Source organism: Dipodomys merriami, unplaced genomic scaffold, assembly GCF_024711535.1.
Source record: "Dipodomys merriami isolate MVZ:Mamm:240054 unplaced genomic scaffold, mDipMer1.0.p SCAF_31, whole genome shotgun sequence".
NCBI classification, from domain to species: Eukaryota; Metazoa; Chordata; class Mammalia; order Rodentia; family Heteromyidae; genus Dipodomys; species Dipodomys merriami.
The window spans coordinates 16,864,506-16,892,322 of record NW_027204604.1 but is presented as its reverse complement, the minus strand read 5'-3'; the positions used below and the strand labels follow the sequence as shown (position 1 = coordinate 16,892,322).

Below are 27,817 nucleotides of genomic sequence, written 5' to 3'. Positions count from 1 at the left end.
TGTTTTTGGTAGTTGCCCTGCAGCTTGAATTCAGGGTCTGGGCACTGTCTCTGAGCTTTTTCTCTCAAGGCTAGCACTCTACCACTTGAATACCTCTACTTCCAGGTTTTGGATGATTTATTGGAGATGTCTCACAGACTTTCCTGCTCAGGCTGGTTTTGAACATTCATCTTCAGCTCTTAGCCTCCTGAGTATTTTGGATTACAGGCTGGAGCCACTGGTACCCAGCTCTGAACCTTTCTAAATGTGCTAAGCTATTGAGCTAAAGAGTAGGAGAGCCAATGGTTTCAAATAAAACCCAAGCATTTGCTTGCTATTGCTATGAAATCTTCAGTTTCAAACTCCCTTCCATCAAGCCCTCCCATGTCGCCGTCTAAGTGTGTGTGTGGTGGTGGTGTGCGAGGTGGGTGCCCCACCTCCTGGAGTCCAGAGATAAAACGTCTGGATACAGACACAGCGGAGTGCTTGCTCTCCCTTGAAGAGTATGCTCTGGCATTCATCTGCCTAGACAGATGGCTCCTGGCTTTGTTAGGGAAGCACTTGGGCATAAAGCCTGAAGCCAGCAGATGAGCTTGGCTATCTGTGGAGTGGGTTTTTCAATCAAGCAATTACAGAAGAGTGCATATAAACAGATAATAAAATAGAATATGGGCAATGAACTGCGTATGTGCTTAATTTGAGATTCAAGCTATAAAATAATTTAAAGCCCTACAAAGATCTTTTTTTTCCTTTTTACTAGAAATATTTGGAGATTGTGTGATGACTTTAATCAAAAGAAAGAAAGATGGCTGTGGTTCAATGGTTGGAAGAAACAATAAAAGATCGTATGTATGTACAAAACATTTTTATAAATCCCTTAGCTATGATAAAGTGACAATCTTAACTAGGCATCAGGAACAAACTAAACGGTCTGCCATTATAAAATCTTGTTCTGATTTTTCTAAAGTAAGCAATAATGATCAGATGTTTAAAGAATCCCTAGTTTGACAGTTTACTAGCAAAGAGTTGTTTGTTTTCGAACAGGGGCTGGAAATGTATTCTATAAGTGCTCTGGGCTTTTCTTTTCCATTGGTTGTGTTGTTTTAATTCTTTCCAAGTCTCAACAACATACTTAGAGTAATATAAAAATGTGTCAAAATCGAATTACTTCAGCCCAGTTTTAAGTTAGGGGCTTAAAATGTCACTACTATTTAATACTTATTTGCATGAGATATAAAATAGACATTTTGGAGAGGAAAAAAAAAACAAAAAAGGATCACATACCTGGTAAAGAAGGGTATCCAACATACTGATGCTAAATACTCTTCCGGCAGCAAAAGGCAGGCGAAACATAAAGGCCAAGTTCGACCCTCTTTCCCGCTCTTTCTGTCCAGAGATTTGAGGGTGAAAACTTTTGTGAGTATTCTACATTTTGTGCCTTTCTTGCTTAGGTAAATTTCTTGACTTATCTGAGACAGATATCCTTGTATATAAATACTGCCTTTCCTTCACGTAAGAATTAAGTCTTAAATGTCCTTTTCACTTTAATAGACAACTTTCATTAATCAACTGAAGCACCAAGTCATTGGACGATAGACCCTTTCATACATTAGAAATCTATAATTGACATAGCAGTGAAATAAAAGAAAGCCAACAAAAGTAAAAACAATCATTTTTTAAAAAAAAACTAATGTAACAGAATGTATCCAGACATTCAGATTTGCCTGTAGAGTCTTCTACTGTCTGGCCAACATTAGGCTTCATCTCTTCCTCTAACTCAATAATGACCATCATCATTGTAAGCTTCACCTCATGTTTTACTAGGATAAACATGAATAATACTCTAAGTAGTCAATTGGGGTTAAAAATAAGGAACAAGGCAATGCAAGCACATCTGACCCCCTTACTACCCAGTAAATACCTCGTTTCCACATTCCATCACTCATCCATCCAATTAACTCACAGCAGCTCTGTTTTCTACATCCTATTGCATGGCCATTGACCGAGGCTCAGATTTACAATCAACTTCCCACCCTGGACTCTGTCAAGTCATTCTCCATTACATCACCAGTTGATCTCACTGAAGTTTTGATAATGTCATTTCTTCCTCGTGTGTGCAAGTCCAGTTCTGTTTGTGCTATGATCGGACTCTCCTGATCTTCTTAGAGGACATTCTTAGAGGGTAAATGGCTTCTTCATGGAAAGATTTAACTTAGTATCTGAAATGCTGAAACCCCTACAGGGTCTTTGGTTCACAGTGTGTCTTTCCCTCAGATTATCTAAGATTATTCTGACAAATACATTTCTTTAATTTTTTTATTATCTTTAAGTAGTTGTACAAAGGAGTTGCCATTTTAAAAAAGCAGTTTATGAATACAGTGTACCTTGATCTTTGTCTCCTCTTTCAACCTTCTCACCCATCCCTGTTCTCCCCTTCCCTCACGCTTCTTAATTTTACAGGATATGCCTTGAATTCTTGCCTGAATTCTCATCACCTTCTCCTCTTCAAGTACCTACTCGTTTCCTGGTGTGTATTATGTTGAAGTTTGTCTTTGCCCTTCTACGTATTATACTATTTGAGTTCTCCCTTGAGTCTACTAGATTTCAGTTCATGCATTTCTATACACTCTCACACAATGTATTTATGAGTTTATCAGTGAAAGCTGGTTTCCACATATTAGGGAAAACATGGATCCTTTGTCTCTTTGGATCTCATTTACTTCACTTAACATAATTTTTCCAGTTCTTTCCATTTCTTTACAAATGGGACAGTATCATTCTTTCCCAGGGATGAGTAAAACTCCATTGTATTTATACACCACATTTTCTTCATCCACTCGCCCACAGAGGGACATGTGAGCTGATTCCATACCTTGGCTATGGGAATAGTGCTGCAATGAACATGGTTGTGCTTGTGGCTTTACTGTATCTTGGTTTGTAATCATTTGGGTGAATGCCCAGGAGGGGAACTGTTGGTTCATAAGGTAGTTCTATGTTTAATTTTTTGTGGTTTTTGTTTGTTAAAACCAGTGTTTGTCCTCTAGTTTAAAAATTAACTAAAATCTAGACTATTCTTTATTATCCACTGATGTTCACATATATTACATTCAATCATATTATATAACATATTTACTGTCCCCTAAAAGAAAAGGTTAAGGTTTGGATCTGACTTTCAACGGAAATGGAAATGTCCACGTATTAGAAGTATAAACATGGCTGGGAAGATGGCTCCGCTGTAGAGTGCTTGCCTTGCATACATAAGGCCCTGGGTTCGATTCCTCAGAACCACATAAGCAGAAAAAGCCGGAAGTGGCATTGTGGCTCAAGTGACAGAATGCTAGCCTTGAGATGAATTGCTGAGGGAAAGTACCCAGGCCCAGTGTTCTGTCCCCATGACTGGCAAAAATAAAAAGTATGAACAATATATAAAGGGTTGGATGTTGAGTTCTGGACTTGGGTCAAGTGTTGGCTTTTTACCTCAAGACTGGCATTCTACCAATTTAGCCATCCCCGCTTCCAGGTTTTTGGTGTTAAAGGAGATAAGAGTGTCATGACTTTTCTGCCCAGCTTAGCTTTGAATAGTGATTGATTGTCAGATTTCAGTATCCCAAGTAGGTAGATACTGGCTACTATAATTTCTTTTTAAAAACATTTTTCCTGTTGGGTACTGGTGGCTTACACCTGTAATTCTAGCTACTCAGGAGGCTGAGATCTGAAGATCCCAGCTGAAAGATATTCAGGGTAGGAAAGTCCATGATACTCTTATCTCCAATAAACCACCAAGAATTGGAGCAATGGCTCAAGTGGCAGAGTGCTGGCTTGAGCACAAAAGTTCTGAGTTTGAGCCCAGGACCAGCACTAACAAATAAATAAATAAATCTTATTTCTGGGCTGGAAATACTACTCTTGAGCAGATTACCAGCTCAGCATACACAAAGCCCTAGCTTTGATCCTAGACCCAATGTATATAATATTGCCTCGTAACAGAATTCTGCATTCAAAGGAAGTTTCAGTAATGATTCTGTGGTTTCTCAATAATCATTTCTAAAATAGCTAAAAGAATTCAGAGATATTTAAAGGACCAGATTTCAGACATTTTAATTTATTAGGTCTTACCAATCTTTTCTATTTAGTTTTCTATCATAAATATGTATCTTTCTGAGAGGGAAAAATTGTTTCTGGCAGATATTTTGTTCCCAGCAATCTATGTCCACCCAACACCATATGGAATGAGATGATGAAATGATTGGATGCAACAGAACAGTGTGGGAGGGAAACAAATAAAACGTTTAATCGGCACAGTATAATTTTTCTTTCTGGACATAATCACAATGTATTCTCCTAACTCTACTGGCTTTCCTCTGCTTCATGCTGTGGAACTTTCATTTCAGTGTTTGGGGAAAAAAACCTATTCTAACTGTACAAGTATCGTTCTTCTTATATAAATCTATCTCAGCTTCCAGACAACTTGATTTCTTACTCATTTCTCTAATTCTACTTTTTCCAAGAGTCTTCTATATCAACCTCTAGATAAAACTCTCAGCTAAATAGTTTCATTGTGGCTCCTATCTTTAAATTGTAATTTTTCCTTAAGGCTTTATATTTAATCCATCAAAATGCTTAACTTTTAAACATATATCTGCACATACACACATATACATGTCCTGTACATACTGTACATACACATATACATATACATACACTCATATACTTTCATATAATGCATGGGTGTAGTTTCCATAACTTTATTGAGCTTCTTTGATATGCTGTTATCTAAGTAAGATAATGTGCTTTTATTTGTATTTGTGTCACCCATCAAATTATAAATTCTATGTGCTTTATTCAATTTTGTAATTCCTACTAATTAGTCAGGCATTTGGCTCAACCAGAGTGTATAAATACACATTCAGTTGAATTTCACATACACTGTATCAACCTTTTATCTTTTTTTCATAATAAACATGGCCTGGCACTACCCCTGAGCTGCTTTTTGCTCAAGGCTGGTGCTCGACCACTTGAGCCACAATCCCATTTCTGGCTTTTTCTGAGTGGTTCATTGGAGATAAGAGTCTCACAGACTTCCCTGCCTGGGTTGTCTTCGAACCCCAATCCTCAGATCTCAGCCTCCTGAGTAGCTAGGATTGCAGGTGTGAGCCACTTGGAACTGCCTGAGGATTGACGTGTTGATGAGAACAATGCCATGATTAAATCTTACGATGGAATTTGTGTCTGACACTACCGGCCTGGATCTGGTGCAGACAGCACAGGTTAAGAGCTGTGGCTCACAGCGCTGATCCGGCTCTGCCATCAGCTGTTTCCAGGACAATGGCTACAAATGGGGGCTCCCGTGACCCTCCCGTGTGAGATAAAGCTCTGAAACAGTGGTCAGGACTCATGAAGGCTCTGTACTAAGTGACTGCAATCTGATTGTAGGAGGTCCTATGAGACAGAAATGATGAGAACTATCGGGAAAGTTGAGGCAGGGTCTGCCAGCACATTTACCTACCAGAAAACCCCTAAAAAGCCTCACTTTTAAGCACTTTTATGAAGGTTCGATTTTATAAGTATGACTACTTGAGCCATAAGACAAATAACTGGACGCAATAGTTTCCTAGAGCCTAAACTTAGGCCACACTAAAGATACCAGCACAACCATGTTCACTGAAGCATTATTTACCATTACCATGATATAGAATCGGCCCAGATGCCCCTCCATGGATAAATGGTTATACACAATGGAATTTCATTCATCCATCAAAAAGAATGATATTGTACTATTCATAAGAAAATAAAAAGACTTGGGAAACATTATATTAATTGAAGTTAGCCAGACCAAGAAAAACATAGGTTGCATGGTTTCCCTCATTCATGGTAGCTAAAATATGTCTTTAAATCTACAAGGCTAATGAATTTAAAGCTCAGAACCAGGATCCAGGGGCAAAGACAAAATACACCACTCCAGTTATCCTACATTTTCATCACTTTGCTTCTTACATCAGGGTGTCATTATCATGATTGTGAAGAGTAATTACAATCATTGCTGAGGATGGATAGAGTTCAAAGCGATTTTAAAGGAAGAGGTCTTGAAGCAAATGCTGTTCATACACAGCATCCATAGAAAATATTTTTAACCACCATGAACATAAGAGAAATAAAATAGACCTTTAAAGGGAAATGAAAGCTTCAACTCATTTGTCTTTCTCTTCTACATGTCTTTATTTCCATTCACCTTCTCCTGCTCTATGTAGCTGTCACACTGTGTTGCTCATTCTTTGTTGTGCCCACATGGCTGGGGAATGGGGGAAGCACAGTGGATTTCTGGGTTTCAAATATGGAAAACAGGGAAAGAACAATGATAACACTGGGGGGGACCCAGGAAGAGGATCGTGGAACAACAATTCAGCAAAAACTAGACAATGATGAAATAAAGGTCAGAAGAAAAGGTGAGTGTTTCTAACGGCTACAAAACTGAATGGCAGGTGCTGGCAGGCTAGCTCCTTTATGAGGATTCTAACTGGTGCATGTGTTAGGTATTTCCCTCTGGCTCCACAACATGTCTATTCTGTTTATTTGTTTTTTGTCTTTGTGGTGAATTGGGTGCATAATTCAACTTTTAAGAGTATAGAAAGATATGCTACAGCATGCATGCAATGCGAGAACTTGGAAAGCTGATGTAGAAAACTCATGAGTTCAAAACCAGCCTGGATCTTTCTCGATTCAACAACAACAAACAGAATATGTTAGTCCAAAAAATATTCTTCATGACAAAAATCCTAATTCTAGATTAATACATGATTTATTGTTGTTAAATCAAATTTCCAGTCAATTTCTTTCCTGACTTTCTCTCAACCCATGTCAGTATCATTTTGGAAGTTAGTTTTCAACAAAGCCCTGTCTCTCTTTTAAGATCCTCGAGACTTTTTGGAAACCACAAAACTATATAAATATAGACCTCAGGAGGGAGTAGAATCACTTGTATTTATCAACACAGCTGATGTTATATGTGAGCATACATGCTTCTGCTGTACTTCCAGAAATTATGTTGTAAACTTGTAATTAGTGGTAATAGAACAAAATATTTCTCCCATTTTTACTTGTAATGCAAATGGAATCAAATGTATTGATTCATTGTTTTCAAATAGGGTAGACTCAAGGCAGATCTCAAATACTGTCATTTCTTAGAAAGTCAAAATCAAAGTTCAGAAAATAGAACAGTAGGAAGTGGGTGCTGAAAAGGGGTGGGGTAGGGTCAAGGGGAAAGAAGTAGACAAAAGAAAAAGAGAAGAGGGGAGAAATGTAGATAAGAATTGAATGTATATCACAGAAAATGAAGCAGAGTAGGTAAAGGCTGGATGAGATGCTAATGATCAAGATATATTGGATTTATAAACTACTTTGTTAAGTGGAAACTCTTTTGTACAACTACCTAAAAATAATAGAAAAAATAATAACAGTAAGCTAGGATTTTATTCTATAGAGAGGAATTTGAAATAGCATGCTTGTTTTTGCTATGTCTTGGCATTTCTTTGCATATATGGATATTTTTAATTACCCATTGAACAAAAATAGTTCATTCCAGCTTCCATCATGAGGGTCTTACCTTTTCCAGTTTTGAGAGAGCAAGAGAGTAACAGTCTTTGGCTCTGAACTGCATGAACCTCATGTTGGCCGGGTGAGTAAGCTCGGTGATGATACTGAGACTAGAAAACAACCTATTTTCAGGAGAAAAAAAAATGGGTTATACAAACAGTCCAATATGGCACTTTCTATTACAACGTATTTAGGCTTAGTGAATTCTAGGTGAAGGCCTAAAAGTAATATCCAATTACAACAACAAGAAGTGCCTCATTATGTATAATACAAGGAAAATAACACATTATATCCAAAAAATATTTTAACCATCTTTTCTTCTTTCTTTCTTTCTTTCTTTTTGTTGGTCATGGGGCTTGAACTCTGGGCCTCAGTGCTGTCCCTGAGCAGCTCAAGGTTAACACTCTACCACTTGAGCCACAGCACCACTTCCATTTCTCTGGTGGCTAACTGGAGATAAGTCCCACGGACTTTCCTTGCCCAGGCTGGCTTTGAACTGCGATCCTCAGATCTCAGTCTTCTGATTGGCTAGGATGACAGGCGTGAGCCACCAGCGCCCTGCTTAACCACCATTTTACTGACTCCTGGGTAGCAGAAATTAGAGGCACAAACATCATGCCTAATGAATGCATTTTTTTAAAGATCAAAGCTTGCTACCATGAATTTCTAAGATGAAATTATTCCAGTGACATTTCACCCTCATGTATTGACCACTTGAAAGAAAGCTCACATGGCCCAAATACAGTAACAAGTTATTAAGAATATCTAGCAACATGTTGCAGGGGGTATATATTACAAATCAAAAATCAAATCCATTTCTATAACATCAGCTCTGTCTCTTCATTTGACTTTGCCATAGGTCATTGACTGTGCCATTGAAATTTGTGTTTTGGAGGGTAATATTTAATATCTAATTTAAAGGTAAATTTATTATTATACAAGTAATATCTAAAGCTAATGTGCTTACTATTAGGAAGAGTCTGAGTCTTCAGGAGATAGCTACACATAAAGGGTATGATTCTATGCCTTAACAGTCTATGAACTTATATAGGAAACAGTAATATTCACAAATTGTAAGACAATCTCTGTTCTAGCGCCAATAGATGGTGTGGCTGATAGGATGCTTCCAGTGTAAGTGGCATTCAGGTGTAACTGAGCAGACATCCTGTGAGGAAAACCTTAGCCAGGAAAGAAGTTTAGATGCACACAGCTATAAACTTTTGTGTCTCTATGGATTCTTTTGCTTACATGCATTATCTCTAACAAATTATATTGAATAGAAGAAATACATGCATATGTACATGTGTGTGTATATATATAAAGTTTATATATATATGAAGTATTAGTGAGAAAGAATAAAAGAAAATTGAATGACTAGGTTTTATTGTATTGGAGAAATTTCTAGAGTTAAAATTAGATCATATAGCAAAATTTGTATGGCTATCTGACATGTCTATCGTACATTGATGAACCTAAATCACTGGTATTGTTTCAAAATAGGAAATTCAGTGTATTAGCAAAGTCTGCCACCTAGTGAAATTTTAGATTGCAATAATACTTAGAAATAAAAGTGTCTTTTTTCTATAAGGCATTACTTATGTTCAATTGCAATATTTTATATTTTTATACTTGTTGACCTAATATATTTAATTATAATAGATGATATCTATTTCTGGGACTTGAAAGTTGCTAAATACATTTTGAATATAGAATAAGAAATGAATAAAATGATATAGCAAACCCTGCCCTCCCCACATACTAAGATCACAATATAATCATAATACAATAATACAATTTGTTCTATTTAAAACTTTTCTTCAACTACTTTAACTTCTGGTTAAGTAAGTATAACTGTGAGGATACAAATATGTGTGTGTGTGTGTATGTGTGTGTGTGTGTGTGTGTGTATGCATGTATATATGAAATCATTTTCTGTGACTGCTATTTATTTGAGGGATATTTCTGACGTGCTCAGTTACCTTGATCAATAGAAAGACAAAAAGCTGGTGAATATGACACGAGTCAGGAATGGCCCTCAGTGCTCATGTGCAGAAGGCCCTAGCTGATGGTCATATGCCCTGGGAAGTAGGAAATGTCTCACTGTCCGCTTGGGGGAAGTTCAGTGGCAGAGGAGATGCCGTTGAAGGGGAATCAGGCTCTCTCCTCTTCTTTGGTTTTGTAGACTGCATGATGACAACAGCTCTGTTTACCCTGGCATGATGTCCTGCTGTTCACAGGCCCAGGGCAGACTGGCTCTTGGCCATCAACTAAAACCTTGGGAACTATGAGTCAAAATAGCACTTTTCCTGTTTTAAGTTGTTTCTCTGGGGCATTTTGTCCAAGTGATGGAAAGCTAATGTATTTATTATACATACTTCATGGGTTAGCAAGAGAACTGAAACTACTTGCAAGTGTGTGTATATGTGCTGGGTCCTGGGTCCTGGGTCTTGAACTCAGGGCCTGAGTGATTTCTCTGAACCGCATTTACTCTATCTAGGCTGGCATTCTACCACTTGAGCCACAGCTCCACTTCTGGCTTTTTGGAGGTTAAGATTGGAGTCCCATAGACTTTTCTGCTCTGGCTGGCTTTGAACTGTGGTCCTCAAATCTCAGCCTCCTAAGTAGCCAGGATTACGGGCGTGTCTCACCAGCACCCAGCTGCAAGATTATCTTAGACTGTTTGCTCGGCTGATCTCATCCACTCTCTCCAAAAGCATTCTCCACGTTGCACCTAATGTCATCTTATCTTGCAAAAATTTCTTAATAAGCTTGAAGAACAAGTCCATGCATTAACATACTCGACAAAACCATAACTACTTGGGCTTCTGGATGCTCCGTCATCTACCTATAGTCACACCAGTCTTCCATTTGGTCTGTAGTCTACAGTCTTAGCACCTGGGAGCTGCCTGCAGTATGCACAGGGCCCTCTGCGATGCTCTGCTAATCTCTTGGCTCATGTAGCTTCTTTTCACCTTCAAGTCAAAGACGATCAGTTCTTCTGGGAGGATTTGCCTGAGTATCTTTTTCACCTGGGTTATATAATGACCTACTCCCCAGCCCAGCGTGCCCCTCCCGCCGCAACCCAGCAATGGCCGATCTCTTCAGTTCAGTTTTGAATTGTCTTTCCAGCAGACTCTCAGCATACAGGACTTAGGGCAAGGCTGGCTTGATTGATCCCTGTGTAGTCTCAACATTTACAAGATGCCTAATAAATGTGTGGGCTAAGCACTGGACATTCATAAATAGTGACTGCAGGGGGCAGTCACAGAGGTGAAAGGTACTGCACAATTTCATGCATCGCACAGACCCACGGAGCGTATGAAAATGTCCAGTGCCGTTACTCATTACCTTACAAGACTAGTTAGCTAATTTTCAGAAAACAAAACAAAAACAGACATTTAAAAAAAATGCATATCAGAACAAAGTCATTTTTCAAAGAACTTCTAAAGGGAATCTCTCCTGGACTTTTACCATGCAAATTGAAATCAAATTGAAAGTCTTTGTACTTACTCTGCACTGAACGTTTTCCTGTGTGCTCACCAGACAAGACTTTTCCTATTGGATGCTTAAACAAAACTTTCTCACCTCGTCTTCTCCCAACAGTGAGGCTGTAGATTTTAAACTGACTTTTATTTTCTTTTTAATTTTTCTGTATGGGTTAAGACTAAGGACCAAATTCCTCAGTAAAGCAAGAAAAGGGATAAATTCCACTGATACCTGAATATTGCCAAAGGAGGGAGTGGAATTTGATCAGCTACAATATCATGGCCATGTTGAGATGAGTATTGTAAATCTAAGTATGCTTTAAGGTGCTTATTTAAGTTTAGTTCAGGGAGTAACACTTGTTCATAAGTGTATAGAAGTATGGAATTTCTCCGAAGGTACTGAGTATGAGGCTAGATAAAACTTTAGCCATATAAATTTAAATTTCAACGCCAGGATCTCCTTTGTTTTCACTATAGAAATAAAAACTGCACTCTCTGGTCGAACTTTGTACTGGCAAAAATCACTTCAGTCTTCCCTCTTAGATGTGTAAATGGAAGCCCTCAGGCACTAGAGGGAGGAAGGTGTCAGTGTATTTGACAGGACAAAGAGGTGATCTTAATCCTTTTGGTATTCAGAAATGATCTCGGAGGAGAGGATGCAGGATTGCTTAGAATTCATCATGAGGCTTCCCAGAAAAGGAACTGGCTACTCCATTCCAAGGAATATAGACCCTCTGGAGAAACGTATCCAAGGTAGTTCTCTGCCAATAAAGGAAAACTCAATGTGAAGAGTATTCACAAAGTGTGGTACCGACTGAACAAGTATAGCTCTGGGTTTGTTCTGATGAGAGCACATTGTGGCTAGCCGGCCAGCCACCCTGGCACGATTTTCAGGATGACTTCTTCTCAGGCATTATCATTTCAGAGACTATAGTCTAGACTTTGAATGCTGCATAAGAGGCTCTATTGATAAATCACCTGGAAGAATGGCTTACCTCCTCTCAAAGAAAGAGAAAACTATCATGGCCAACTGAAGAACAGCAGAATTTGCCAACCCAAATTTGCTACTTTAGCTTAAGAGTTATGTTGAGGGCTGGGAATGTGGCTCAGTGGTAGAGTGCTCGCCTAGCATGCAGGAAGCCCTGGGTTTGATTCCTCAGTACCACATCCACAGAAAAAGCCGGAAGTGGCGCTGTGGCTCAAGTGGTAGAGCGCTAGCCTTGAACGAAAGAAGCTCAGGGACAGCGCCGAGGCCCAGAGTTCAAGCACCAGGACTGGTAAAAAAGAAAACAAAACACAAAGAGTTATGTTGAGTTTGGGGGCAATTAAGAAAAAGAAATAAATATCGAAGCAAACAAACAAACTTCCCTGCCGTCTACTTCTTACCTAAACACAGGACAAATATGTCCATCAACCTTGTTTACCTGGAAATGACCAAAGAGGGATTTTACAATGTTTACTACCAAGTAACCCCTACTTGCAAAGAGTTTTTTTCCAGATTTCCCTTACTCCAATCTGCCACCAGTGGAAATGCAGTCCTTTCCTTGTTCCAGGATATTCCTAGTCTACTGCTCTCCACTGAGATCCTCGCAAGACCAAACCTAAGCCTGTTCTTTCCAGAAGCCTCCAGACGGTTACCTGAGCCACAGACTAATAATCTTGTTCCTTTCTCTTTTGTTAATCTGTCCTCTTGATCTTGTTCATCTGCTTTACTAACTTGTTACAAGAGTCCCAGTGAAAATGCAGAAGAATAGAGGGGAAATGACTTTTTCCTCCTCCATATAATGAAAGCATATCACATTGTACGCTCCAGTCTTCAATGGCAGAGCCATGCTCATTAGAGTTGGAAAATAATTCTCCACATGCTGTTACTGCTCTCCTACTGCGACCATTTCCCTTCCCAACGAACACATACATACTCCTAGTAAATTAATGATAGCCTTCAGTTCAGGGCCCTTTGGAACTGAATAACCATAAAGCGTCTTTGGATGATCTGAAGGGAAAAAAGAGATCTAATAAATACAGTTATATGTCTCAGCAAATCACCAAGTTAGGAATTCAAGTGCTGCATATTCTGAACAAGAAACTGAACCTTATTTGAGCATATGGTTCATGAAGACATTGGGAATCAGAACATTTCTACTACCAGTGTATCCTTGAATTACATCTCCATCAGACATAGCTCTAGGCAAAAGTGTTTTCTGAAAATGAATCTGACCTATTAGCTTTGAAAATTGGAATGTAAAAGCCTAATAGTTCCCATCAAAATGGAATTCAGGTCAAAGTAATCAATTCAATGCATGTCAAAGTAATCCACTCAAAATGACAGGAGATCAAGTAATTTTCCAGCCTTTTAGGATGCTAAAATAAAGAGTAGCATCATCTCACACAAAGCCAATGGGCCAGATGTATTCATGAGCAATAGAAATGTTCAAAGGGACCTAAACAAGAGTGAAGAATTGCAAGGTTTCTGAGAGAAAATATGTATGCAAGCAACAGTCATTAATCTGACTAAGAGATAGAATACCAGTTAGAATATCATGATGATAACCCTTTATACAAGCAATATTCACACACAAGGAAAAGATAGGAAAGGAAAGTGGACTCTGTCGGAGCATAAAAACAAGATGGAGGCAAATAAAGATGTTAAATGAGGGTGACTATACAGTTTCCACTGCCTTTCTCAAAAAATAAATAAACTATGGGATACCCAAACTGAAAATAATTTATCTCTGTATTTTCCATGCCTGTGTCCTGTAAAGTCATAACCACTATTTCACTAAGTGCAGGGCTTTTGGGGGGGAAAAGCATGAATAATCTTTAAAGGTTGAATGATAGATTGTTAATCTCTGAATATAAAAAGCAAGCCAGTCTTGCATAACAGAAGGCTAAGACCTTCTGGAGCAATGACTCTCCTATTTCCTGTAAGCTGATAGAAAGCCTACTTATAAAACTGAAATAGTGATCTCCCTGATAAATAAGGTTCTAAATGCTTCTACAGAGAATCATCTCCAGGATTTCTAGCCAGCTCTGAGTTTGCTGAGAACAAGGACTGTCTGCATATCCTCAACCATGACCCCAGAGCTTCATTATCTGAGTGCGTTTAGTGAAGGAAAGACAAGCAAACAGTGAGGGTATGGTTAGGAGTTTGCGCTTCACCTGCACAAATGAGCTGCTCGGAGCGTCTTACAGTTGCTGGTGACATCGTGTGCAGAGACAGGCCGGTGTTTAATCATGGCCTGGGGACCCCATGTGTGGGGATGAAGTTATCTGAGGAGGTGGACGTGCCACTTTCCCTTCTCTTTAGAGCTCTGCCTCCGTGTTTCTTCTGAGAAGAAGCCCTTTGCTCTCCACTGAGATCTCAGAAGGCCAGTCCCGAGCCTGTGCTCAGGACAGGGTTCCACACACGCACCTGAAAAGGGTCTGCACGTTCACGATGGTCTTGGCGTCCGCCATGTAGTCCTCCTCGGCGCTCATGGTGCTCTCCTTGTCCACCACCACCATGTTGGCAGCAAAGCTGACGCCACACCTGAGCAAGTCATCTAGGCTTTCATAGAAACGAGCAGACAAAAGCAGACGTTAGACAAACCATGGTGTGAACGCACCCCAGCTTGGCGCATCTGTAGATAAGGTGCCCTACGGGGGGTTTGCACAGTGGGCAAGCACAGACACGAATGGGGTTTGTGACACAAGGGCATCTGCTTGGAGGAGAGCGTTTTCATCGGGAGCTCGTGAAACTGCATTCGATCTCAACTGCGTCAAAGCCTCTGTTAAGCAATACTTATGAATTATACACTGGTACAGGGAACACACCTCGTTAAAATCAAATGCAGAGGGAGGGTGTTAGATGTACGTTTTATAGTGAACAAATTATTTCAAAGACCCAACACCTGCATTATTTATTTCTAAGGTACTTTGGGTAATGAAGAGATGGATAATTTATGTTCATTTAACTAGCCAAGCCTCTTGAAGAAGCGTAAGACAATAAAATGTTTATTTTTTAGTCTCTGCTATTTATTTAAGTAAGAGCTATGCAGCGTAAATTAGTATAAATGAGAGATTTGTTTAATTCGAGCCTACCATTTTAGCCAGCCCAAATTGTTGAGCAACTGATTGAACAACTTATATTCTTTGAATGAATAAAGTGACTTAAAACTAGAAATATATAACCTGAGTTTTTCTTTACCTCTGATAGAATATTTTACATATTCCTAGGAAATTAATAGTCTCTCCAATCTCTAACAAAATACTTAATATCCTCCCAGGGAAGTAAAGGAAAAGATATTGTCCATTAACACTGGAAATGGGAACAACTATTATTCTCATTGCCTTCAGACAAATAGAATTGAATGGATCAAGAGAATGAATTTGAGTTAGCTGTGGTAAGTATATTCTATATCTGAAGTTGATTAAAGACAGATCAAGTTAGATTAAGTGATTTTAACTAGGAAGTATAAAACCTAAAGAATGACAATGATCTTTTAGATCGTTAAGTTGAGGGTCTGAATCCCTTAAAAGTGTCTCCAAGCCCATGACTGGTAGAGTTCTACATGTAGATTTCAGCAGACTCCTTTCCTTCTCTGGAAAGGTGGAAAGTAGAGTTTCTTACTCTGATGAAGTGAGAATTTTACCAATGCTACAATCCAATATACTCAGGAGTAGTTCAGAAAAAAATAGTTCACTTGAGTCAGGAGCAATATTCTGTAGCCGAAATTTTATGTATAACACTGTGTATGCAGAATTTTATGATAATTATTTTATTTTTATTTTATTTCACATAATTTAAAATTTATTTATTTCATCATCTCCAATGGAAAAGATCTTGAAGTTTCTCTGAGAATACTTGAGAATTTCTTAGGATATTTATCATAATTGTTCTTATATCTAGTTGAATGAATTTATAAAAAGAGTTACTCAAGTGGTTCACTCCTATAATCCTAACTACTCAGGAGGCTGAGATCTGAGGATCACAGTTCGAAGTCAGCCCAGACAGGAAAGTCCTGAAACTCTTATCTCCAATTAACCACCCAAAAGTCAAGATGGAGCTGTGGATCAAGTAGTAGAGCATATATATAGTTGCTGCGGGTATAGGTGAGTGCTTTCCTTGCGTGTACAAGGCCCTGGGTTCCATCCCCAGAACTGACAAATAAATAAATAAATAAATAGAAAATGGTACTTTATAGAGTATAAAAATTATGACTAATGCATTTGCCTTCAATCAATCCAACTCATAATTTTAGATTATTCCCTCACATTTCAGCTTTTATAATTTTCCCCATTAAAAAAGAAATCTCTACTGTACTGTAATTTTATTTTTAAAAAAGGGAGCGATAGAGTGATAGAGGTAAGTTTGGCTGGATAAGATATGCAGAAAGAATTTGAGCTAGAAAAGATGAATGTTGAATCAGCAATCATTTAACTAAGCTGAAGTTGATACTTGACAAAAAGAAATCACTCTTGGGAGTTACTTCTGTTAAATTTGAAACAGCTCCCAATATCCACATGCATCAGTTAACTCCATCTTCAATTTTTTGGATGGTTTAATTACTCCTAATTAAGGTAAAGGACGTTCACAATCACCATTAAGTATGAGCTTAAATCTACAGGGCATTCGTAACTTTCAAATGATAATCCTGAACCCCATGGAAGCTTTGTTCTTCATAAGAAGATGACTATTCTTTTCTATTCATTTACTCTACCATGGAGTCCTTTCTTCCTTTTCCAGAGTAGGCTACCGAGCTCTGGTAGTTCATTCCAGGCATGATGATTTGCCTCCAGCATCATCATGATTTTCAGTGGCTGATCTGCCACCAGGTGGCAGCCGACTCAAGTCGGTCTGTTTTTTTTTTTAAGTTTGTTGTTTCATCTAATCAACATCTTTTTGCCTCTTACTTTGACTCCTTTTTCCAGGAGCTAGAATGTGACATTTACAAGCTGAACTTCAGTCAGAGGAGTCAAAAATAAGCAAAATAAAACTCCAAGGTGAAAATCCACCTTCCTGGCAGCCTGTTTCAACAATCCTCACATTATACTCCATTCTCTTTCATCTCCAGCCCTAGAAACGGAACCTTCTCAGGTCTTTTTTCCTTAAGATAAATATTCTAAATATTCATAGTTTATATCAGAAAAGGCATATGGGAGTTTTATCCTTAACTTTATCTCTCATAGTTTTTCTGATGAATTTTTAATTGAATGACCATTTAAAAGCACTACCAATTATGTTATAATCATGTAGGATTAAAGTAATGCTGACTGTATTTTAGTTGGTTATTATTCTGATAGCTCACAATATAACTAATGATACTTTAATAACTAATAACCTTTTCATGTATACTAGGGATTATTAATACATTTTGGTATGTTTGATCTTTCTTTTATCCCCAGCCAATAAATAATTTTAAGGAGCTGGTCAACATCTGGAGGGTGAAACCTAAGCACTAATATTCTCAACTGGTCATTTGACATATTTTAGTTCAAAGGTGTGACTGAGCTTTTGTTAGTGGACAAGGTAACATATTTTACTTCTTTTTCTTACCACTAACTTTTTGAATTTTTTCCATATTTATTGTCATGGTGAGGCATAAAAACATCCAATTTTGTGTTAATGCATTATACATACAAGACTTCTTGTAAACAAACACTTTACATATCATCAATTCTGCTATCTGGCTAGAATAAATTCTTAAGGTGTTGCTATTTATGGCTCCAAGTCAGTGAGCACTTCTCAAGTATCTTAAAGAGTCTCACAGGTTTTGTTAAAGAAATCAGTGTTAAAGAGATCTTAGGGGTATTTTCCTGTCATTTTAACTGCAATAATAACAGTCATAAACTAATATGAATTCAGTAGAAGACACAGAATGGAAGTAGCTTTGCACACGGACAAGATCAGCATGCAACAGGATTGTTTGAAGTCCACAATGGATGACTGCTCAGGAAGCTGACTATCAGCTGAGTAGTGCACGGACATAAGCTGGGCATGCACGATGCATCATGTCTGAGGTAGTGACAGACCCACACGCACCATGCACAGGCCACCACAGGACACCACACAGCAAAACGCCAAGGACTTAGTCACCTACTTGTCAATAGAGCCCACCATGTAGTAAACCATTGGAAACCAACAGATGGCATCCAGAAAGTGCACATCTGGCCTAAGTGGCAGACGGGTTACAAAATGAAACACAATGTCACAACAGGGGCAGCACTTCTAGAGAAAGGAGGCAAGTTCACTTAGTTTGCATTTCCAAAACTCAACGTTGCTGACAAGAGTCTTTTTTTTTTACCCCCTTAACATTAATTAGAAGCTGACATTTGCCTGGGCTGTGCAAACTGCACTGTGCGCTCAGAACGGCCAAATACCCAGCACTCAGCTTTTCTAAGTCAGAAACATTATGGTACGATTGTATAAAAGGTACTGGATTAGTACTCTTGACGAGGACTAAAACACCAACTCCATAAACTGCAAAGCTGCTCCTGCAGAAGAGGCCTTGGAAAGGAAGAATCTAAGTTTTATCCTAATGCCTGTGTTAAGGTGTCTCTTCCGAGACATTTGTCTAGGGAAGAACTAATTACAACATGTCAAATAAAGAAACACTATATCCCATACAAAATATGGACTAGTACAATAAAAGTATTTCATTTTTATTGGTATATTCAATATACAGCATTGAGCACCATTTATTATCCCTGTAATATATATATATATATATATAAAACATATATATTTGAGGGAAGGACCATGAACTTGAAATCAATCAATATATTATATTTCTTTTACGAGGATTAATTTATCCACTTACGTAGTTATCCAGCATGTATATATCCCAACCTTCTACTTCATGTGTGTTTACAAAAGAATAACAGATTGACTTCGATTTTTTAAATGCACATACAAAAAGACAAAATGAATTATATTCTTAATCTAAAAAAAATAGTATGTTGCATGGAGAAGGCAAGATTGGAAAATAGTGCAGAGGTGATGCTTAGTTGGGAGCTAAAGAGTGAGGACTAGTGCAAAGGGAGAAGATGTTCCGGACAAAGGAAATCAAAGCACCTGCCATTTCCCACATGCTGAGCTCCGACTAGACCAGTTCTGGCCTCCCTGCCTATTTTCTGCTGAGAGATTGTCCCCTATCCCCTTGTACTCCAAGAAAAAAACGAAACCTGCACACAGCGAGTGATGCTTAAAATGGCATCTTTCAATGAAGAGTATTGTTCTGATTTTCACCAAATTGATTCCACAATAAATTCCTTTGCAGTCACTTAAACGGCCCACTATATTTCATCTATTAAATGTATCCCAATTAATTTTGTAAATCGTCAATCATTTAGCTTATAATTTATTTTTACTCTGCACCAGTGGTCATTACAGTCACGTTTAGGATGTGGTTTTAGATAGAACACTGGACATGGGTGTGGTTGGAGTGGTAAGGATCTTGCCCTGCAAACAGGAGGCCCTACGCTAAAATAAACGACTGCTACTAAAAAAGTGATTCAAATATACACCTGAAATGTAATGAACTTGTCCATTTTACTTTCCCATGTACTGCATCAGCTTACTTAAATAAACTGACCACAGTGTTTATGACTCAATCTGCTTAAGAATTGAGTAAAACTAATTAGAACTCTGGTTAATAAACTAATCTTTTCAGTCATTGGGAGATAGTTGATTGATAAACATAACCTTGCTGTTGAAAAGCATTGTTTTTGAGAAATGCTAAACAGACACACAAAACAGTCACAAAACACAAGAGATGGCTCTTTGTGTTACATCTCTAACATACAGGTGAAAAGTTGAATGTAGGAAAAAGAACTATAAACTACAAGACAATAAAACGCACATAGGGTATTTTTCTGCTACAGAGAGGATGCCTGTCTATAATATAAGAAGTCATGTTAAGGAAAACTTTTCAAAGTGAGGGACAGCTTGAATGATTGACAGTTTTAACTGAAGAGCACCACAAAAACTTCAACCTCTAAGAAACAAGTTTCAAAAATTGTTGGTTATAAAACCAAGTGCCAGTGCGGATGCCTGTAATCCTAGAGACTCAGGAAGCGGCCCAGATAGGAAAGTGCATGAAACTCTTCACCAGAAAAACTGAAGTGGTGCTGTGGCTCAAAGTAGTAAGTAGAGCGCTAGCCTTGAGTGAAAGAACTCAGGGACAGCTCTCAGGCCCTGAGTTCAAGCCCCAGGACTGACAAGAAATAAAAATAAAATAAAGAAATATTTTAAATCTGTAAGGGAAAGATAAACAAGGCAGGGAAAGAAAGAAATGTACAAACCTAAACAAAGCTAAACAAACCACAATTAGTGATCAATGAAATTAAAACTCTACAAGCATACAGAATCAGTAAACAGAAGAAAACAAGCACATTCATTAACTAGTCCTAAGTGTAATTCTACAAAGAAGTATAACTTTTTATGAGTCTGAAACTTCATATCCTTATTAAGTCTCTCATAATAAAAATGGACAGTGTTATAAATATTAAATACGCAGTGAGCAGGAGGAGCTGAATAACTCACTATCAAACTCATAATCTTAGTAATTCAATGTGTGAATTTCAAGATCAAGTATAATATTCTTTTATGAGCAGTTCATTTTGTCAGTATTTCATATTTGTACTTTTAAGGGGTTTAGGTTTTCATAAGCTATTAAAGTTTAATTGCAGCTATTTAAAATATATTTCTTCTTCCTTCCTTGCCCTCTTTCCTTCCTCCCTCCCTCTCTACCTTCCTTCCTTCCCTCCATTCCTCCTTCCTTCCTTCCTTCCTTCCTTCATTCATTCTTTTCTTCCAATACTGGGACTTGAACCCAAGGCCCCACATGCTAGGCTAGCAGAGTCTACACTGAGCCACACTGCTGCCTGGAGTTTTTTCCCACTGGGTTTTCACATGAGACTTTCTGTATATTTGCACAGTGACACATTGTTGTTTGGAAGGAAACTAGTCCAGATCTTGTGCTAGTATTTTATGTACTATTTTTAGTCTCATAATAACTGGGGAAGAGGTCTAACCATTTCACATATCAAAAGTCCAAACTAGCCGGGCACCGGTGGCTCACGCCTGTAATTCTAGCTACTTAGGAGGCTGAGATCTGAGGATCATGGTTCAAAGCCAGCAAGCAGAAAAGTCCATGAGACTCTGATCTCCAATAAACCACTAGAAAACTGGAAGTGGTGCTGTGGCTCAAGAGGTAGAGTGCTAGCCTTGAGCTGAAGAGCCAAGGGATAGCACCCAGGCCCAGGGTTCAAGCCCCCACGACCGACCACAAAAAATAGTCCAAACTGACCACAGAGGTTCAATGTCCTGCAACAGGCCTATTGAGAGGTGGGTAATCCTGTGTAGTATTTCAGATCTGTGTGAGGCTGCTTGAATTTCTCTAAGAAGGGCATTGGTATACAAGCTATTTTACCATTACTTTTTAAATAAGCTGAAGTTTTCTTGACAGACTTCACAGATTGGCTGAATAAGCCACATGTGAGTTCAAAGTTAGTAGTGTAAGCTTGGATCTTATATTTTTTTTGTGTGTCCAGTTTTAAGTGAAATGTGAAAAGTGTTCTACAAGTGTTCTAAACAAGTAAAAGATATTTTCCAATAAGACTGTTTTATTTCATTATCATTTGGATTATGAACGTTTATTTCATCATACACCCATATTTGTGAATAGTATAAATTTAATTACCATTAAAAATTCCATATTATGATGTCAGTTTTTATTTCTGTTACGTTAAATTGATTATTCTTTGTACTAAATTTCCTAGATGGCCATGTACCTATTATTAACTTCAGCATTACTCATGGGAACTTAAGCATCAAGCCCCCAAGCTAAGTAATAATTATAAAAGTATACATAATCACTGTAAAAAAAATCCCTTTCGCATGGAAAAGTGTTAAAGAAAGCTTGTTTTGTAATATCAAAAGATAGATTGCAACAGGTGAATCATGTCAGAACAAATGTCTCATTATTTAAAAAGGGGGAATTGCGTAAAACTTCCAGGAACATTACTTATTGATGTTTACCTTCTGTTTCCTCATTCTTGTCTAAGGAAACAGAGTACAACAAATAAAAATGTTAGACAGCCCTAGAGAAGTCTGTAGACAGATAAAAGGCATTACAACATGTACCTGCAGCCTAATTGGCAAATTAAAACAGTGATAATTGTATAACATGTTATCATTTAGCATTTTGAAATAAAAGCAAACCCTCCCAGAATCATCAATCCCCAATATTATGCAAACAATTAGATTCTAAATTGTGAACCGTGGCAAAGACTATTGGAATGAGTAGTGAAAAATCAGCTGAAATTAATATATATTCTTGCCTCCAAAAATAACTGACAATAAATAGCCTTTGCCATATCAAAGACTTATAAGTAAGCTCCTACAGCCGAAAGGACAATGACCTAGGAACTGCATAGAAGGCTGTGACCTTGACAGATATGTTTGGATGTCCTGTGCCTTTTTTGAATCAGTTTTACACCACTTATAAAGAAAGACAATGCATCGGAGCCGCTCAGCTTTGCACTGTCCACTTCAAGCTTCAAGATTGTAAACCTATGAGAACCTATTTCTAGTTTAAATGTAAAATAATGGCAAAACAGCTGCTCTTTGACAATGAATAGGAATGCTCAATGGCTTTCCACTTGTAAACAGGTTAAATAATGTTAACTTTATTATGTGATCTTTATGGTCACACTCAAATGAAGTAGTCTTGGATAAGAATAGTGTGTGTGTGTGTGTGTGTGTGTGTGTGTGTGTGTGTGTGTGTGTGTGTGTGCGCGTGTGTGATAGAATGGTCCAGTTTGTAAGTCATCAAGAGAAGTTTTCAGGTTTCCCTGTGGTTGTGCAAATTCAGGAATTACACTGCACAAACAACCACCTGATCCTAGTGTACAAACTCATCATTCACGAATCAGACATTCTGGTGACCCCATTATGTAAAACCAAACAGAAATAGTCTACAGAGCACAGCTACTGGAACTTCTTTTAATTCTGCTACCAGGAGTTAATAATAATACGAGGTAGAATGAGGAAGGACAGACTCTCAATCCAGATCAGACTCATTGGGGAGATTAAAGATTGAAAAGGAGTCCTCTGTAGAGAACCATGCTCCCACCATTGTGCAGACCCAGTTCTACAGCTACATGTCAGGACACGCAACCTTATCTTGAAGTAACATGAAGAAGAGGAAAGGACAGCATGGGCCTTAGCCCTGCAAGAGAAAACGTTGTCAACACAACTCCTTTCCTCTCAGGCCTCATCCTGTCTTTTCTCCTGATGCGCCTTGATTCACATCATCCAAGATGGAGCTACTCCAAGACAGTTTGCAGATATCCATGCCCCTTGTGGGTGGAGATGCGTGCACACTCACACACACACACATGCCAAGATCTCAGATTTGAGTTGGCATAGTTTAAGCTCTCTGTTGTTGCCAGTTGAGCTACGCCCTTGCAGCCTTGGAGCCCTCAGAAAAGATTCACCGTTGGGCTGTGTTCCAAAGAGCTGGGAGGGGCTGGAACACTGCTCTAGTGCCCAGGCTAGCTCACACTGCCCAGGCACTGCTGCTGTCCTGGGGTTTGCTTTAAGATGCTTGGATTTCCTCTGAGAATGGGTTCAACTCTGGGTGCTGTCATGCCTAAACTAACTAGCTCCACACTTCTCTTGCCACCAAGAGGATACTGGATCCCAATGGCTGAGAATTCTTCCACTGACCATTCTGTAAGGTTTAGTTACCATTGTGAAGAGAGTGTTCAAAAAAAAAAAAAAGAGATTCAATACATGGGTTAGTCTTTCAATTTTGGTCTATTGAGAAAGGTATTGTTGTGAAGGGACTGGCTCTTTGGAGAAACGTTTAAGAAGCCAGATATAATGTAATTTGATATCATTTAATTCACCCTGACATTTGTATCACTTTGTAATAAATAAAGAATGGGGGGGGGGAATCTTGAAATATATTTACCTAAGGACCACCCACTATCAGTTTCTAGTCATAGGAAAAATTTCAGAATATAATGGTTTTGACTATGGTAGTCTATGACACATTTGTATTTGTGGGAGTGTTTTCGGAATCTTAGTCTTTAACCTTATCCAACAGTTTGACACAAACATTATCTGGACTACGTTATAAAACCAAACACTTTAACAGTAATGCAGTGAGACTGTAAGACCATGTTTCATGATATAACAGATAAATATGGATCAATAAATGCTTCTCTGATATTTAATGGTAGTCAACAAAATTGTCCTGTTTGGGAAGAGATTCTTTTCATGTCAGTTTGATTAATTTAGTAAAATGGAAATGATTATTTCAAGTGTCTCTTTCCCATGGCAGAATAAATAAATTTCAACTTGTATAATAATGTTAAATAAAATTCTCAGAATATTCCAGTGGTGTTTTAAGTACTATTTACCAAACACAGCCATATTCAATGACAGTTTTTAAATCATTGCAAAGAATTTATCTCCCAATGAGTTGTGTACCATAATGTATCTGATTTAAAATACTCTAAGCAAATTAAAGTCAATTATTTCTATGTACATAAAATAATATCAAAACTCTGTCTGGTTTGCATACTTTAAGACATACTTACGGGTTATCCAACAGCAGTACTATGGGATTAAGTTCTCTCTTTGGTCTATAATATGCCCTGAGAGGTACAATAAAATTATACAATCCGTTCCCAGCTGTTTCAGCTGCAACTATAATTAACTTATTTTTGAATCCATAGGCTTTTGCATCTTCATAGTAGTTATGCTGGCAACTCTGAGAAGAAAAATTATACAAAGAAAGGCCATTTTTGTATTTCAATATAATTTGGTGGAAAACATTAGCATATACGATGTAAAATCAATCTGATTTAACGTTCTCACAAATTTGACAGCAGTTACATCTGACTGGGCCTCTGTTCTCCCACTTGAGGTAGGAATTAAAGCTTGCATGTAGGGGAAAATGAATTCTGAGTATACAGTTCAATGCTGAGAAAATCTGCACTGTCAATGTACAGGAAGCTACCACTTACCACAAGTTGACATGCGCATTAGCAATTACCTACTATGTCTTCAATTTCTAGATATAGCCAGGACTAGAACTAAGCAGCCCAGCAACATTCCCAATACTGCATACCTAAAACAAAATAAAACAGAAAACAATCCCACAAAGAAACCTGGTCTACATGAGTAATAAGGTAAGTACTCAAAAGAAAACTAATAATAATAAAAATAATAACAAGAACAACGCATTACCAAAATCCATTGCTGGCCTGAGAAAACTTAGCTTGAAAACAAACTTTTGTTATTTCCTGAGAGTTTAAGCTTTGCTGGAATTAATTAATATTGCTAAACCCAAACTACTCTTAAACGTGGAGAGCTGCTTGCTACCCGTTCTTTCGCCCAGATATATCTCTACAAGGATTTCTTTTTATTTACTTGGGTTGAGATTAGTTAGTCTTCTGTAGATACATCAATTTTAGAATAAATGTTTTGCTATCCTTTCTTAATAAAAAAAATTATAAAACACTGGTGTGAGACAGACACCATAAGTAAAAGAGATGCAATAGACAAGATCACCATTGCCACAAACACCACAGACACTGCTGTTATTACAGTCAGAAGGTAAAAAGTGTTAAATATACTTAAGAGATGAAAGAAAGCAAACTAGGAACAAAGGAGAGAGATCTTTGACAACAGCCAAACAAAAGGTTGAAATTAGGTAATATCTATTTCTATGTATCTTCTCTAACTCAACAGTGAAGTCAAAGGATAATTTAAGTTCCATAAAGAATGTAACTGAAGGGATTAACTTGGAAATAGAATTGAAGACGTCACCTAAAATTCAAGAAAGAGAAGAAAAGAAATAAAGGTTAAGATAGAAAAATTAGAAAGTATTAATGAAAGCATGAACTCTCTAATATATATATATGTATATATATAGTCAGAATAACTGAAAAATCACAAGAATTCCAAAGTTTATCCAATCAGATATTGATAGATTATTCTTCAAGCAGAAAGAAACCCAAATCCTGAAGAAAGCCAATGACTACCAACCCAAATAACTAAAAAGAATGTCCAGCTGTGCATATGATAATGAAAGTATAGCTCAGCCAAGACAACAAGGAAATCTAACAGCACCAACAGGAAAAGAGAACTACTTGCAGGGAACAAAAATTACAAATAAGGTTGTTTTTCAGCAGTAAAAGTATACAAAATGGCATTAAATAAAGACCAGAAAGTAAAAAGAGAAAGAGAGAGAGAAATAATTTTTTTTAAAAAAGGAAGAAAAAAGGAGCACAAAGAGGGAGGGATTAAGGATGAGAGGGAAGGAAAAATGAAAGGGAAAGAAGGAAAGGAAGGAGAGGAAAGGAAAAGAGCCATCCTAGTCTGGGGTTAGGCACCAAGGAAAACTGTCTTTCAAGAATAATCACAGAGTAAAGGGGTATTAGTTGGGAAAGTATGATTGGAAACATTTCCCAACAAGAAAGTCTTATTACAGCGAATCTAATGGCCAATATGAACATACATTCAGAAAAAAGTAAAGCCCAAGAAAGAGTGAAAGGCCAAAGAAACGGCTAAGAACAAATCAGCTTGCCTCCATTGTCAGGCATCTGGAGGACGGTTCATGTGCATGCTAGCCTCAACTGGACAGGCATCTGGAGGACGGTTCATGTGCATACAACCTGAAGTCACAAAAATAATTATGGTCACTGAGAAAGTGGAAAGCGGTAAGGGAAGGAGAAAGATGGGCAGACGCCACGTCAATCCCATCTTGAAAATCTGTGAAGATGAAGCATTCGCTTCACTAAGAAGGAAAACCCAAGGGGATCATGGAGAAATGGGAGTTTAACCCAACAACTTGCCTGGAACAGGATGGACTGTCTCAGCAGGACCCAACTCACACACTGCACAGACTCCAGGGTTACCTGTGTAATCCCAGCCCACAATCCCAAAGTGGCCACTGGTTTACCTAGCCAACCACTTCCTACCAGCCTTTGCTCCCTAAATAGCCCCAAACACCAGGCTTCTCCAACCAATCAGCAACACTGAGAAAGGGGATGTATTAGCATGGTAAAGACAGCTAACAGTCCTCTGACTTTGAGCCTCTACTGCAGTCCTGGCAGTTCTCACCGGTACACAGCCTTCCAGTGAGATCAGGTTCCTGGCTTGGAGATAAAAAATTTCCACTCATTGCTCTCCTGACACCACACACACACACACACACACACACACACACACACACACACACACACACACACACACACACACACACACACACACACATTACAAAGAAGTGAACAGTGCAGATGTAAGTCTAGATTTTGAGGCTCCTAAAATGTGGATTCATTTAGGAATCTTTCTGAGGAAAAGAACCACAAGTAGTTTATGTAACTGCATTTATACTATTTAATTTTTAAAAAAATAGTGGTATAAAAAAAGCACAGAAAGACTCTGCAGGTGAGTAACCTTAAAAATGAGCATATCTTAAAGTGACCCAAAGTTGTACATAGTTGGGCACAAATGTCAAATATGTCAAAAATTAAAATAAAGACTACAAGATAATAAAGCTTTGAGATACAGAGAGAGACAGAGAGACAGAGACAGAGAGAGAAAAAGAGAGAGTGTGGGAGGGAGGGAGGGAAAGAGGGAGAAAATTACCTCTCTTAATGGTTCGATGAAAATATTTAGAAGCAATGTCAAAGATCTACCAAGCAATTTCACAGAAATAAAGACTGGAAATGTTCAGTGCCCACTTCATCTTCCTCTACAACAT

The 27,817-nt window shown here is 38.1% G+C and overlaps 1 protein-coding gene across 3 annotated transcripts in view; it reads right to left on the bottom strand.

Annotated features, from left to right (window-relative positions):
• The window catches only part of Kcnt2 (potassium sodium-activated channel subfamily T member 2), a 263,151-nt gene that overhangs the window by 23,170 nt on the left and 212,164 nt on the right, over window positions 1–27,817 (bottom strand). For 2 of the 3 annotated variants that reach the window (XM_070041895.1, XM_070041896.1), the window contains 5 exons: window positions 24,645–24,817; window positions 18,134–18,205; window positions 14,467–14,601; window positions 7,580–7,691; window positions 1,264–1,365 (listed from right to left, as the gene is read on the bottom strand). In XM_070041895.1, coding sequence (XP_069897996.1) covers window positions 1,264–1,365; window positions 7,580–7,691; window positions 14,467–14,601; window positions 18,134–18,205; window positions 24,645–24,817 — 594 coding nt within the window. The remainder of the gene's footprint in view (window positions 1–1,263; window positions 1,366–7,579; window positions 7,692–14,466; window positions 14,602–18,133; window positions 18,206–24,644; window positions 24,818–27,817) is intronic. The other variant, XM_070041898.1, reaches the window with a different exon arrangement.